The 16,171-nt window shown below is 44.8% G+C and overlaps 1 protein-coding gene across 4 annotated transcripts in view; it reads left to right on the forward strand.

Annotated features, from left to right (window-relative positions):
- Positions 1-16,171, forward strand: part of TENM1 (teneurin transmembrane protein 1) — a 538,104-nt gene that overhangs the window by 489,994 nt on the left and 31,939 nt on the right. For all 4 annotated transcript variants that reach the window (XM_057718000.1, XM_057718002.1, XM_057718001.1 and 1 more), the window contains 2 exons: positions 8,445-8,811; positions 10,233-10,743. In XM_057718000.1, coding sequence (XP_057573983.1) covers positions 8,445-8,811; positions 10,233-10,743 — 878 coding nt within the window. The remainder of the gene's footprint in view (positions 1-8,444; positions 8,812-10,232; positions 10,744-16,171) is intronic.

Consider the following 16,171-nt stretch of genomic DNA (forward strand, 5'->3'; position numbering starts at 1 on the left):
GGGTTGGTGTACTACAGAAGCGATAATCATACGCTTCCTGGAAATTCCTGCTGAAGAGGCCTCAGAGATCAAAAGCAAACAGTCACTTTTCAAATGAGCCATAAGGCTGGAAATGTACTAAAGGAGGGAGATGAGAAGTGCCCTGTTTAGGATAAGGAGGTAGGGCCGTTTGGGCAACAGCTGGTTTCTTCAGCACAGTTGAACTTGGGGAAAAGAAGTTACTAGCACTTGGTAGCAATGGCAAAATACGGTACCAGTCATGATATGTTTCTGAGGCTCTTCTGTGAAAGGTAATTTCTTAAAATGGATGGAATGGAACAGAAGTAGTCTGCTGTTCACTAGCAACACCCTGTACCTATTAGAAAATGAAGGAAGTGAAGTCAGCCAAAGATGGTCAACTTCATGAGGACAGGACCTACTCTGTCTTGGTTAGAGCTGGCTCTCTAGTGCCTAGCAAAGTGCCTCAAATGGGATAAAGAGCCATTTATTGGCAGAAGAAAGGAAAATAATTAAAGTAGCATGTTCTACACTTGGAACTGTACCAAGAGTACTGTTACACATAACAGTGGGGAATCCAAGTAATAAGCTAAAATATTAGCCATGAAATTGGCTGACAAGTGTATGTGAAATCATATATCCCAATATAAGCCAAATGTTTCTTGGAGGACACATAGCTTAAAAGGATTCTCAAGCAATGGAATAAGTGAACAAGGAGGAAATGGCTGGTGACAGAGAAGCAAGGGAAACCTTGAAAGAGCGTGACGATGTGACTGCACTTAACAGTTCATGAGAGGGGACTTCCTAGGTGGCGCAGTGGTTAAGAATCCGCCTGCCAATGCAGGGGACACGGGTTCGATCCCTGCTCCAGGAAGATCCCACATACTGCAGAGCAACTAAGCCACAACTATTGAGCCTGCGTTCTAGAGCCCTGGATCCACAACTATTGAGCCCTTGTGCCACAACTACTGAAGCCCATGCGCCTAGAGTCCGTGCTCTGCAACAAGAGAAGCCATGGCAATGAGGAGCTGATGCACCACAACGAAGAGTAGCCCCGCTCACCACAACTAGAGAAAGTCCGTGTGCAGCAAAAAAAAACCCAACACAGCCAATAAATTAATTAATTAACTTTAAAAAAAGAATTCATGAGAGGGACTTCTAGTGGTTAGGACTCCACATTTCCATTGCAGGGGACAGGGGTTCAATCCCTGGTCAGGAAACTAAGAGACTACAAGCCATGAGGCAAGGCCAAAAAAAAAAAGTCAAGAAAGAGTTCATGAGACAGCCAAGGAAGGGAACATTTTGATAGTCAAACAGGAATGAGAAGAAATACAGGCATGCTCCATTATAAAACGTAGCCTTTACAGAGCTCGTTCTGTGTACCAGGCACTGGGCTAACTGCTTTATGTGGGTGTTTCCTGTATAATTCCTATAATAAAATTTTGAGAAGATATTATTACTATACCCAATTTCTAGATGAGGAAACTGAGGCTCAGAGAGGTTAACTGCTTTGCTCCAAGGTTACAGAGCTAGCAAATAACAACAGTTTGAACTTGGGAAGTCAACTCCAAAGCCTGAGGTCCTAACCACTTCCTTCTCCCATATCTGATCCTTTTTCTAGGGAGAGTGTATATAGCTTCCATCAGATTCTCAAAGGGCTTTGTGAATCCAAAAAAGTATGAGAAACAGTGTAGCAGATGCTAAGCCCATGAAGGCAGGGAAGATGTCTGTCTGAATCAGCACTCAGATGTCTTTGAGGGGCTTGAGGGGATGGCTGTATTAATGTGTGAATGTGGTGAAGACCTGGCCTCCAAACTGATTCACCTGCATCAGTCTGGTCTCCCTCCAGCCTGCCCCCGCCGCCACCCCGAGCTGCAGCCTAGGTGATCTTTCTATAGCCCTAGTCTGACCATGTGAACCCCCAACTTTAAAGATCTTCATTGACTCCTCAACGCCTGCAGATCAAGTCTAAAGGCCTTAGCATACACAGCACTTCATGACTTAGTGCAATGGTTCTCAACAAGGGACAGTTTTCCCCTCAGGGGACATTTGGGAATGTCTGGAGACATTTTTGGTTGTCACAACCCAACTTGCATTTAGTGAACGAAGGCCAGAGACGCTGCTAAATATCTTATACTGCCCAGGACAGCGCCACGACAAAGAATTATTTGGCCCCAAATGACAATAGTGCCTCAGTGGGGAGACTTAAAATTAGTCCCTGGCAAACCCTGAAACTTCATTTACCACCACTACCTACCCTACTTATGCCCCAGCAATCCCAGACTGCGGTGAGCTCCCCCTCCCACATGGTTTTGTGCCTCTGTGCGTTTGTTCATTCTTTTCCCTCTGCTGAGATCACTCTTCCCACCTCGCTTTTTCTCAGTACCTTTGCTTCATCCTTCAAGATTAAGTTTACATTTCTCTTCTAGGAGTTTTGCCCCAAACTTCCTCCCCTGTGTTCCCATGTCACCCTAGGTATGTGTCTATCACGGCACTTAACCACGTTATATTGAAATGACCTGTTTCTGTATCTGCCTTCCCTCACTTGACCGTGAACTAATCAAGGGCAGGGACCTTTTTTATTTACTTTTATAACAGTGCCTGACACACAAAGCATTGAACTGAAAGATAACAAATGACAAAGAGAAAGACAAACCACTCAACTCCTAATAAGCTTTGCCCTTCTCAACAACAACAACAACAGCAAAGAGGCTGAAATCAAGCTTTAGGTTGATTCTAACAAGGTGTAAAGGGGAGGCCAGACTTGGTGAGGAGAGCGTGAAGAAACGTGTCCACTCTTCTAGGTGAGGAATCAGACGGCATAGAGGCGAAGAGCAGACATCTGAAAATGGGGATATTGATAGTTTCTTTCTCAAGTGATGGCTCTAAGCATATAAAGTAATAATGCATGTAAAGAGCCTGACACGTAGGAAGCACTCAATAAACAGTAGTTACTTTTATTAAAGGCTCAGATGAGTGGGCCTGTAATTTTATAGATGTTATTGATTAGGGCCAGTTCAAAGGAAGGGGCAGCACCTATTTATATTTTAAAAGTAGGTCAATTTAAAGAAAAATATCAAGTCAATAATAGTGCACTTGGTGGACAGCTAAGGCAAAATTCACGAAGCTGTTATGTGGACAACTGAAGTCTGGGAAACAGAACTGGAAGGGAACTGTACTGAACGGTAACTGGACTAGATTCCTTTTAGCATGAAAGGTTTATGACTTTGAAACCATTTTTCATGTTAATACCATTTGCTGTCCCTTGCTTTGTCCAGGCACTGGGCTCAGTGCCTTACATCCTTGTCACAATTAATCCCTGCAGTATCTCTAAAAACTAGTTAGACTATCATTAGCTTCTTTTCCTTATTGCAGGTGAAGAAATCAGACTCATAGAAGATACCTCACTTGCCAAGGGTTACACACTAGTATGGGAAGGAACCAGCCTTGAAACTGTTAGGGAGAGCCTCAGTTTACAAATTATGGTCTGTGTCTATAGTGTGGGATAAAGTGGGGGTTTTTTTGTTTGTTGGATTTTTGTTGTTGGTTTTGTTTTGGTTTTTTGTTTGGTTTGTTTTGTTTGGCTGCGTTGGGTCTTTGCTGCTGAGCAGGAGCTTTTCTTTCTCTCTAGTTGTGTTGAGCCGAGGCTACTCTTCGTTGCAGTGCACAGGCTTCTCAGTGCGGTGGCTTCTCTTGTTGCGGAGCACGGGCTCTAGGTGCGCAGGCTTCAGTAGTTGCGGCACACAGGCTCAATAGTTGTGGCTCACAGGCTCTAGAGCGTAGGCTCAGTAGTTGAGGCGCACGGGCTTAGTTGCTCCGCAGCATGTGGGATCTTCCCGGGCCGAGGATCGAACCCGTGTCCCCTGCATTGGCAGGCGGATTCTTAACCACTGCAGCCCCAGAGAAGTCCCTGGGATAAAGTTTATAACTGAGGAATTTTCTAATTTAGTCTAATCAAGGGCTCATATTTAGACATTGCTATTACACATGGATTTTCCCCTACAAGATTCTGTTCCTTTATAAACTACTACTTAGGTCAAAATTAGCTGCCTCTTTAAACCAACCATGGGACTGGCTGACCTGAGAGCCAAGTGCCTTCAAGGCAAATTTTCAATTAGCAGAGGAAGACATGGTGCTGTCAAGGGTTGACATCCACAGCAAGAGCTCCTTTCTGCTCTGGGTTATTTCTCAGGGAGGGTTGTTGGGAGATGGGCATATTCCACCGGCTGGCGGCTACACCAGTGACCTTTAATGCTAGTTTAGCTTAAATACATTTTGACATTTCAAACAAATTAATGTATTTTTACAAGGTGGGACAACGACCACAAATTAGGCCAAATGGTTTGCCTGCAGGCCAGGTCACTACGTAAAGATTCCAGAGCCTCACTGCTGTTCCTTCAGCCTGTCTGCTCCCACCACCCCCAAAAGAAATGTTTATTTCTCTGCACTTGCGCAAATGCCAACAGCCCTCATGGGTTAACCTTAGCCCCACCTCAATCGTCTATAATTCTGGAGTCTCTCTGCAACTAACAGATGCTAATTCTAACGGCCAGAATCAGCGCAAAGACTCCATTCCATATGTTACGTTGTGTGTTATGGAAGTGCCTTGGTAAAAAGCACTAGTTCCTTGAAAAATTACCTGGAAATGGGAGTATTTAACAAGGGAAGCATATAAAAGGAGCTAACAATGTAAGAGAGGTGAAAAAGTCCAGTTTCTGAAAAGACAGACCCTAGACTACTAAGTAGCCACACATCTTTCATCTGAGGAGATTTCGGAGACAAGCCGCCCAGCCAAACCAAGTGGGAATTAAAGGGATTCTGTGTAGCTGGTACAGAAAGTGTCTCAGAAGCACAAAGGCCACTTTAGTCACAGGAAACTGCCAGAGGGTGACTTATTTGATGGAACAGAAAACAAACAGACACAATAGTTGGTGTGTTTTTGGGGCGATATTAAACCTAATAAACATGACACCAGTAGTGTTGACTTAAATCAGATTGGGCGAGTTGGAGAATTTAACAGCGCATCTTCTAACTACCAGCCTTTATCTCAGAGTCAGCCTTTACAGCAGAGAACAGAGTCCGAAACGTGTCCTTCTCTGACTCCTGCCAGGTGTGCGCCGTCCCAGGCCTCTGCCCTGGCCTCAGCTCTCAGACTGGGGATAATTAGAACGTCATTTCTGCCGGCTTTGTTTTTTCTGGGTCACTGACTTCAGACTTGATCAAAATAGGAGTGTTGGGCTGAAATAAATTCATTTCCTCTTCTTCAGCCAGCCCCAGCTTATTTCCTGGGGGACCGTGCTCCACAGGCCCAGTGCACACAGACAGCTTCTATACCAGCCCGATGGTGTGTATAGAGGTCCGAACTGGGGGCACGTGGCAGAGGAGGTGTCCACAGCGCAGGCGCGCCATCTCCCTGCTCTCCCTCTCGGTGGCAGGGCACTGACATGCAAGGGCCTCAGACAGACGTGCTGAGGAACACATCACAGCAAACTGCTCTGGGAGCTGTTAAGGCTGGTGTTTAATGTTTATCCAATGGCCTCAGTCTGAAAGGCTCTGTAGAACATGCATAACACAAGCTCAGCTTTATACTCCATTAGCATTCAAATTCCTAGCTGCCCAGAGGCATATGGTACTGACCAGAGAGGGCCAGCCTATGTCAAGGCTGAGGGCACATAGAGACAGGGGGACAGGTTGAGGCCACTGGGTGTCTGGGACAGACACTCAGAGACAGGGGGCAAAGACCCCCAAGTGGTGCAAGAGGGAGGTCAAAGACAACCTTTGTCTTTACAACATCACCAGTTGCCCTCCATTAAGAGACAGACTTAGAGGGAGGGCTTTATCTCAGACTGGCCTTTTCCACTTCATTACTGAGTGGAAGGCCTCTTCCAACCTGGAAAGAGCGGGCCTCAGAATGCCATGACAGCCCGTATCTTGTTTTCAGACTTTCAGATTCAATGAGAAACACAAAGCTTTCCTTGGGTTTTCATTCAAAGAAAAAAGAATAGCAGCCACATTACTGTTACTCTCTTGGCCAGAAATGGGGCAGACTCTTCTGCCTTTGTCTAGTCATAAGAGAAGAGAAATAAAGTACAGAATAAGTGAGTGGTGGAGTCGAGAGTGCACATAACGTAGTTCTCTGAGAAGTGCCCAGTGATAAACAGCAGCTGTCGAGGAAATGTCAAGGTAGGCATTGGGCTGACTCCTGTGTCGTCAAGAAAGGAACTAGAGTAGATCTGTGTTTGCTTGGCCTGTGTGTCCCCAGTGCCCAGCACAGAACTTGGCACAGGGCACACCACACACATACACACACACACACACACGCACACACACACGCACACATACACACACACACCCAGTCCTTTTGCTTCTAACTCCTTAATGTGTCTCAAATTCATCTACTTCTCTCAATCCCCCTGTTGCCAGCTTAATTCAGGGCACCATCATCCCTCACTTGGACCACTGCAGGAACCTCTTTTTTTTTTAAATATAAATTTATTTATTTATTTATTGGCTGCGTTGGGTCTTCGCTGCTGCACACGGGCTTTCTCTAGTTGCAATGAGTAGGGGTTACTCTTCATGTGGTGTGCAGGCTCCTCATTGAGGTGGCTTCTCTTGTCGCAGAGTACAGGCTCTAGGCATTCAGGCTTCACTAGTTGCGGCACACAGGCTCAATAGTTGTGGCTCATGGGCTTAGTTGCTCCACAGCATGTGGGATCTTCCTGGAGCAGGGATCGAACCCGGGTCCCCTGCACTGGCAGGTGGATTCTTAACCACTGTACCACCTAGGAAGTCCCCACTGCAGGAACCTCTTAACTAGTGGCCTGTTTCCCATCTCACCTCCTCCTCCAATATGGTCTCAACAGCAGACAGTGTGATCCCTCTAGAACCCAAATATGACTATGTCACAATGCTACTTGAAGCCATCAGACTAAAGCTGGACATGTGCATCTCTCCATTACCTGGTGTATTAGTCTGCTGGGGCTACCACAACAAAACACCGCAGACTAGGTGGCTTTAACAAGAGAAAGTGATAGTCTCATAGTTCTGGAGGCGGGACGTCCAAGATCAAGGTGTCGGCAGGTTTGGTGTCTCCTTGGCTTGCAGACGACCACCCTCTTACTTTGTCCTCACATGGGCTTTTCTCTGTGCATACACGTTCTCCTTTTCATAGGGACATGAGAGCCCCACCCTTATGATCTCATTTAACCTTTATTACCTGTTTAAAGGCCTCATCTCCAAATAGTCACATTAGAGGTTAGAACTTCAACATGTGAATTTAGGGCGGCAGAATCCAGTCCATAACACCTAGCCACTGTCTACCTGCTGATTCTCACAGATCACCTTTCCCATCACTCAGCCTGTATTAGTATTAGCCTTACTGAATTGTTTGTAGTAACTGGATGGGTTGTACTGTCTCTAATCTCTGAAACTTCACCCATGCTGCCCCTCCATGCGGATTGCCCTCAACTCTGCTGCCTGCCATTTCCACCACATTCTTCTCCTACTGGTCATTGCAGACCCTGTTTAGGTACCACCTTCTCTGGAAATACCCTGCCTCCTGACTCCCAGTCTGTGCTGCCTCCTTCTCATGACCTGCAGAGTAATCGCCTAAGGGCTCTCCAAGGGCTCTTCTAGACCATGAGTCATTTGAGGACAGAGGCTATGTCATTTTGGGGATCTTTCGAATCCCCAAAGCCTAGCGCAAGGCTTAGCACAGAGAACGTATTCAGCAAACATCCAATGAAAGAACAAAGCAACCTGTTTCTTTGCTGAGGAAAGGAGGATCTGGAGTGAACCAGGTCAAGCCAGGTGAGCAGTGCATTACAACTTAGGATTCCAAATCCCCAGCTGAGTACCCACATATTCTACAAGACAGATGCTAGGTCTATGCCAGTGGAAGGTCCTTTCCCAAAATGTTGCTGATAGAGTAAAGTCAGGTTTTTCTAGCACTCTGTTGTCCAGATGCCTCTGACTTTGCTCTTCCATGCATCTACAGAGCAGTGAGACATTATATCTCATAGTGACATGCGAGCCCTAGAGCAGTGGTCCTCAAACTTTAGTGTGCTTCAGAATCACGTGGAGGGCTTGTTAGAACATGGCTGGTTGGGCTCCGACCCCAGAGTTTCTGATTCCATAGGTCTAGGCTGCATTTCTAACTAGTTCTCAGGTGATGCTCTTGCTGTTGGTCCAGAGACCACACTCTGAAAGGGATCCTCCTGGAATTGTAGGGGAAAATAATTGACATTATGTTGGAAATGGCATAAACGGAAAATGTGTCTACCAGAACATTTTGATCAACTGTCCTTCCCGATTTTGCCAGATAACACCAATATTGCTGAAATTCATGAGACGGGGATGGCGAGCCAATAAGCTAGTTTTTCTTTCAAGGTAAAGCTGCCCCGGAAAGAGATTGTAACCTAATGGTGTGTGTTCTGTTCTTTTTGCAGGTGCGATTAGAGTGGCCAACAGACCTTGCAGTCAATCCCTTGGACAATTCATTGTATGTCTTGGATAACAACATTGTGCTGCAAATTTCTGAGAACAGGCGAGTGCGGATCATTGCAGGGCGCCCCATTCACTGCCAGGTGCCAGGCATCGATCATTTCTTGGTCAGCAAGGTAGCAATTCACTCCACTCTGGAGTCGGCAAGGGCCATCAGTGTCTCCCACAGCGGGCTGCTCTTCATAGCTGAAACAGACGAGAGGAAAGTAAACCGCATTCAGCAAGTTACCTCCAACGGGGAGATCTCCATCATGGCTGGTGCCCCCACTGACTGTGACTGCAAAATTGATCCCAACTGTGACTGTTTTTCAGGTATGACCTTTTTAGCAATTCACCAGCTCCCCTGCTCTGTTTGCAAAAGAAAAATGTGCATCAGAAAAGTCAAAAAAAAGAACAAAAGTATCACTTGTAAACATTGGATTGAGGCAGTGGAGAAAGCAATGGATTGAGGGTCAGACAGCTTAGTATCTGGTCCTTGTTCTGCAGCTGACTCGCTGAGTGACCCTAGGAAAGCCATAAAACCTCCTCATGACTCACTTCATCTGCTAAATAGAGAGGTCCCATGTCTGGTTACATCACCTTGCTGTTTCGAAGATAAACTAGTATAATAAAAGTTTTGGTACTCTAAGAAGTTAAGACCACTATACAAATGTAAGATCATGATATTATTTGTACTTTAGAGAAAGGGAAGCTAGGTAAAACCTACATTTACTGATTTAGTTAAGGAAAAAATTACTTCCACTCAGTGACTCGTTTCCAGATTAACAGTGTGTGCTATTTGAAACCCGAAGGGACTAGGAGCAGAGTGCTTTCGGGATACAAGGGCAAAATAAAATCCCACAATGGAGGGTTCTCAGGACATCAGTCTGCTGCTTACGTTGTTTTTTTTAATCCCCAATTTTCTCCATAACCAATAGTGCCCTTTACATTCAATTGAAATAGGGGGAAAAAAGAGCCTTTTCCCCAAACACAAAGTGGATATTCCAGATAGTAAACAGTCCTGTAAATGTCAATAGATTCATTTATTGCTGGGACACGGGCATCCCTCCATGCTACATGCAGCCCTATTAAATTGATCATCCAGGCCCAAATGGTTCTTTTAATCTTTTCTTTTCCTTGGGACAGAGGACTCAAGAGTAAGCAACTTGGTTGATATGACTTTTGATCGATATTTCCAATGTTTTCCTGGACGATTAGTTTTATAGTTATTTTGCTAATTAATATCTTTCTTTGAAAGCAAAACTGGAATGTTTATTCCAGTTATCAAATTTGATGTTCTGCATCATTGTCACACTTACAGACAGTGTACTTTGACAGTGTGACAATGAGAGTGAACAGAAGAAAGGTCCTCTGGGCACAGTAGGATTGGAAAGCCATGAGATAGATCCTGTGAGCATGGGCAGGCATAAGTCTCATGGATTTCCAGCCAGATTTGGGATGGCTGTCATTATTCGCTGTTTTTGTATCTTGCAATATAATAGATACGGAACGGGGTTGAAGATTTCACAAAATTGGTATGAACTGAGAGAATTGCATCTCACTGCTCATCTTCAGTGGTACTGACTCAAGAATTGTGAATAATGGGTTTCAAATATCCAAGCGGGGCATATGGAGAATGTTGGGTCACTGATTGTTCCCTTTAAAATGATTCTTGATGCACAGAGATTTCTGTATGTGGTATGTTCGTGTAAATGCTTATGACAACTATTAAAATCAGGGTCTTTCTCCCACAGGTGATGGTGGCTATGCCAAAGATGCAAAGATGAAAGCCCCTTCCTCCTTAGCAGTGTCACCTGATGGTACCCTCTACGTGGCAGACCTTGGCAATGTTCGAATTCGTACCATAAGCAGGAACCAAGCCCACTTGAATGACATGAACCTTTATGAGATTGCCTCACCTGCTGATCAGGAACTCTACCAGTTCACCGTCAATGGAACCCACCTGCACACCTTGAACTTGATAACGAGGGACTATGTGTATAATTTCACCTACAACGCCGAAGGCGACTTGGGTGCGATTACCAGCAACAATGGCAATTCTGTGCATATTCGCCGTGACGCCAGCGGCATGCCCCTCTGGCTTGTGGTGCCCGGCGGGCAGGTGTACTGGCTGACCATAAGCAGCAACGGAGTCCTGAAAAGAGTGTCAGCCCAAGGCTACAATCTGGCCTTGATGACCTATCCAGGAAACACGGGACTTCTGGCTACCAAAAGTAACGAAAATGGATGGACAACCGTTTATGAGTAAGTTTCTAATTCTCAACATGGGCTTTGCTAGGTTTTTATTTGAAATTGTATTACAGTGGGAAAATGACCTAGTAATTGCTGGGTGTTGCATGCTATTTTCTCCTAACAACCACCATTTAAAAAAAAAAAGTCAAAGAGAAAATTTTACCCAACTCCTAGGGTTTGAACCCATTTCTCCAGAGCACTTCTGCAGAGCACAATAACAAAAACATAGGCTGAAGGAAGAATCAAGCGTGGCGCTGCAGGAGACAAGAATGAGGTGGAAGTCCGTGTACTCGAGAAAGTTACAGCATAGCTGGGAAAACAAGGGAAAATTGCATTTAAATAACAAAACTAGAAAATAGTTCTAAAGTAGCAAAGAAGCAGTGTAGTTTAACTAGTATCTGTTGATCCCTGTGGGGTTTAATGAATGAATGAATGAATGTGTGCCCAGGCCAGCCCAGCCCAACTCAGTGTAAGTTGCTGTGGGAGGTAGGAATAGTAGACGGTAAAAGCGAGTATGAAACGAATCGGGGCAAATGCTGAAACAGGAGAGGCTGCACTCCACTGGCTGCTTCTGGGAAATGTGGAGTCAAAAGCTCCAGTACAGGCTTGTGCTCCCCCCACCCCCACCCCCTGCCCCCATTTCCCTGCACAAGGCAAAGACTCTAGCACATTTGAGTATTTGCAGACGGATCTGTGATAACTTTGTTTCACTGAGAATGAACAGAAGGTGTGTCTGACGGCAGGCTACTAGGAGATGTCCTGACATGGAAATAGAGACCATTGTCCTTGCCTTTTAAGGCTGGACAACCTTGTTTGCAAGTCAACCTATTCAGAAAGCGAGTTTGCGAGTACTTGGCAAGCATCTTCCCCAAGAAGGGAATCGCTGAATTTTTAACCAATTTACAGAGTGAAGGTAATCCGTGCAGCTGAACCCAGACCTGAAATGGCATTCAAGTTGAGGAATGTGAGAAGCAGAGATATTAAATACGAGGAGTTCCAGGTGTGACTCTTCCGTGAAGATGTAGGGAGTATGAAGAGAATAGGTCCCACAAAAGCCTCCTGAGGAAAGGGACAAAACAATTGGCCTTCAAGTTTTGGATCATTTCCCAAAGAAACGCCACTTATACAAAAGAGCTGGACAGCTGTTTTGGTTTCACTGAGAAAAATGTATTCAGTTGTTTCTGCTGCAGGTCTTCCTCTGTTTCTTGAAAAGTTCCTCTTACATCTTAATAAGAGTAAAAAAAAAGCTGCTGTTCACTGAGGCTTTACTATGTGCCAGATCCTTGGCTAGGTGATTTACATAAATTATTTTGTTTGATCCCCAAAATAACAACATGGGATATGTGCTCCTGGTATGCCTATTTTATGGATGAGGAAACTGAGGCCCAGAATGGTGAACTTGTCCTGATTCACAGAGATGTGCAGGATTCAAACTCCAACAGTCTGACTCAAGAGCCCATATTTTGAAATATACTACCCTTAAGAAAGATAAAAGTTCTAATGAGAATATCTTTTTAAAATAAATTCATGCAAGATCACACTGCAGCTGAAATTAGACAAACAACTATTTGGAAAGCTAATGGTTAAATGCAGTTAAGCAACAAGAAATGGCAGAATTACTAACTAGTTTTCAAAATCATAACCAGTTCAACCGTTCACTTATTTACCAATCATCACATTGTACACTTGAAATACGTGCAATTTTATTTGTCAGTTGTACCTCAGTAAAACTAGAGGGAAAAAAAAACACAAAGTAACCAGCTTAACCATTCATTTACTTATTCAGCAAACATTTGCTGAGCACCTAGTATATGCCTGGCAGTGTTCTGGTGCTGGGGATACAGCCGTAAACAAGACAGATACAGATCCCTACCTTCATAGCACTTACATTGTTCTGGAAGCAGACAAGTAAAATGTACTGAACTTCAGATGGTGATAAGTTCTATGGAGGAAATAATACAGGCACAGGGGAATCAAGATTTGGGGGCAGAAGGGGTTTTTATTTCAGGTTGGGTGGTCAGGGAAGGCCTCGTTAAAAAGGTGACATTTGAGTAAATGCCTGTAGGAGGTGAGGGAGTGAGCCATATGGGTATCTGCGGGGAGGAAGGGGGAAAACATTGCAAGCAGGGTGAACAGCAAGTGCAAAGGCCCTGCAGCAGGAACAAATCTGGCATGTTCAAGGAATAGTAAAGCAGCCACTGTAACTGCAGTGGAGTTAGCAAGTGTAGTAGGGAGACAGAATTAACGACGTGGCCAGGGCCACTTTACATAGGGCTTTACAGGCCTCTGTAAAGACTTTGACTCTGAGTAAAAGGTGGAACCATTGGAGAGCTTCAAGCAAAGGAGTAACGTAATCTGCTTTACATTTTTAAAGAGTCGCTCTGTATTGAAAACAGACTGTATGGTGGAAGCAGAGGAACCTAATGGAGGCAGGGGGCTTTTGCCATGATCCAGGCAAAATGGGGACTTAGACCAGGGAGTGAGGGCAGTGAGTCGTAATATTGTAAATATATTTTGACATAGAGTTATCAGGACTGACAGATGGGATGTGGGGTATGGGAGAAAAAAGGATCAGAAATAACTCCAAAGTTTTGGGCCTGAGCAAGTAGGTGTTAGACTTTCCATTTACCAGGATGGGGAAGAGCAGGCAGGGAGTACATGATGCTGGGTGGGAGTTCAGGGTTGGATATGATCAGTTTAGACATCCAAGGGAAAATGTCAAGTCGGCAGTTGGATATAAGAGTCTGGAATTGAGGGGACGGACTGGAGGCTTGAAATTTGGAGATCCAAATTTGGCTTCCACCAATGTTTTGATTGTATTTAAAGCCATGAGATCTTCATGGAAAAGTGAGTGTAGTCAAGGAAGAAGAGAGATCTGATGACAACCTGGAGCACCCAACACTGAGTTGAGGATGTGAAGAACAACCAGCAAAAGAGACTGAGAAAGAAAGTCCAGTGAAGTAGGAAGAAAACCCGGAGAGTGGGACGTCCTGGAAGCAAAGTAAAACAAGTGGCTCAAGGAGGAAGGAGTGATCAGCCCTGTCAAATACTCCTGAGAAGTTAAGTAAGATAAGCACTGAGAATTGACCATTCCATCCAGCACTATAGAGGTCATTGTTTACGTTGACAAGCGCAGGTGCTGTGGGTAGTGGGGGACAAAAGCTTTGGCAGAGCAGGTTTAAGAGAGAATGGATAGGGACTTCGCTGGTGGCACAGTGGTTAAGAATCTGCCTGCCAGTCCAGGAGACACTGGTTCAATCCCTGGTCTAGGAAGATCCCACATGCCATGGAGCAACTAAGCCCGTGCACCACAACTACCGAGCCTGTGCTCTGGAGCCCAAGAGCCACAACCACTGAGCCCGTGTGCTGCAACTACTGAAGCCCACAAGCCTAGAGCCCGTGCTCCACAACAAGAGAAGCCACCGCAATGAGAAGCCCGTGCACCACAATGAAGAGTAGCCCCCCGCTCACCACAACTAGAGAAAACCTGCACAGAGCAACGAAGACCCAACACAGGCATAAATAAAAATAAATAAATAAAAATAAATAAATAAATAAATAAATTCAAATTAAAAAAAACTAAGAACGAAAAAAATTTTTTTAAAAAAAGAGAATGGGTACACACGTGTTCATAGCAGTGTTATTCATAATAGCCAAGAAGTATAAAGAACTGTGTCCATCAAGTCACGAATAACCAAACAAAATCTGGTACATCTATACCATGTGATATTATTCAATCCATGAAAAGGAATGAAATTCTGGTACATGCTACAGCGTAGATGAACCTCAAAGACATTATGCTAACTGAAAGAGGCCAGACACAAAAGACAAACGTTATACAGTTCCATTTGTATGAGATGTCCAGAAAGGGCAAGTTCATAGAGACAAAGTAGCTTAGTGGTTGCCAAGAACTAGGGAGAGGAGTGAATGGGGAGTGACTGCTAATGAGTACAGGGTTTATTTTGGGGGTAATGGAAATGTTCTAGAAATGGTGCTGATGGCTGCACGTGTTGTGAATGGACTGAAAGCCACTGAATTGTGTACTGTGTACTTTTAAACGGTGACTTTTATACTATGTTAATTATATTTCAATAATAATAATAATAATAAAAAGAAACAACTGGGAGGAGAAAGTTTGGAGACAACGAGTAGAGAACTCTTCTGAGGGGCATTACTGTAACGAGGAGCAAACAGAAGGAGGTTTTTAAAATGAGAGAAATAACGGTATATTTATATGCTGATGAAAATGATCCAATACAGAGGGGACAATTGATGATGCCAGATAGAGAAGAAAATGCTGTAGTCGGACAGTTTGTGAGCCCGGCAGATAATTACAGTCAGTGGAGCCCAGGCCTGTTACCAGGACTCGTCTGGCAGTGAGTAAAAAGGTAGCTCTAACATCAGTGTTGTTGGGCAACCAATCTGGAGGCATTAAGAGATGAGAAACACAGGCATTCACGTGGGGGTCATCGTGGAATTTTATGGCCACAAAGAGACGTCAGAGGTCATTTTACGAACAAGGAAACAGAGGCCCAGAGTCGGGGAGTGATCTGCCCATTCACGTTGCTAGTTAGCTGCGTCTAGAGTCGGGTCTTTGAGCTTCTGGCCCAGTGCTCTTTCCACTACTACCCCACTGCCTTCCAGAAAAAGGAAGAGGATTTGGGATTACAAGAGTGACCATGGGACGTCTGGGGAGCTAGAAGATTTCTGCTGCAGTAGCAGGACAAGAGGAGCATGAGAGCGCCAGGAAAGAGAAGAGGAGGCTGGATATCCGTTGCTACCTTCTCCCACATTCTCAACTCCAGCCTGAATTATGCTGAAACCCTCTTGACCAAGTAGCATCTGTGGAGAGGAGAAGATTCCTCTTCCTCCTGAAGCAGTGCATTCTGTCCCCAACGGAACACTGTCCCTGTCCTTTCTCGCCTGTACATATCAGAACGAGCAACTTCCCAACCTTGAAAATGGAAATAATTCTTCCTGCAGACTACTCTACAAACTCTGACTTCTTTCACTTTTATCCTCCAATGCTTTAACTGGTTCTGAGCACTCTCTCGAGTTTTTCCTTGTCGTTCTGGAGCTGGGGAACACAGAATCGGACCTACTCTTCCAGTCAGGGTTAGAGCCATGCTGAGGTCAGTAGAAGGTGGCCTTGGGCCACGGTTACCAGGCCCTCCTAAAAGAACTCAAGCATCACTCCGAGGTGAGAGAGAAACTACCTTCTGTGGCCAAAGGGGAACAAATCCTCTGCCAAGGTGGCCATCAAATTTGTGTTCTGAGACAAGAAACAGAAAAAGAAACAGAAGCACAAGTTGGCAGGATAGAAGACTGCTGCATAGAGGTAGCTAAGCCAGTAATCCATTCAAACTTTCGATTTCCTGCAGCGACGGCGAGGAGACATGACACAGGTGACCCTGAACAGTGTGGACAGTCCAAGTGGGAT

This window comes from Hippopotamus amphibius, chromosome X (genome assembly GCF_030028045.1).
Source record: "Hippopotamus amphibius kiboko isolate mHipAmp2 chromosome X, mHipAmp2.hap2, whole genome shotgun sequence".
Lineage (NCBI taxonomy): Eukaryota > Metazoa > Chordata > Mammalia > Artiodactyla > Hippopotamidae > Hippopotamus > Hippopotamus amphibius.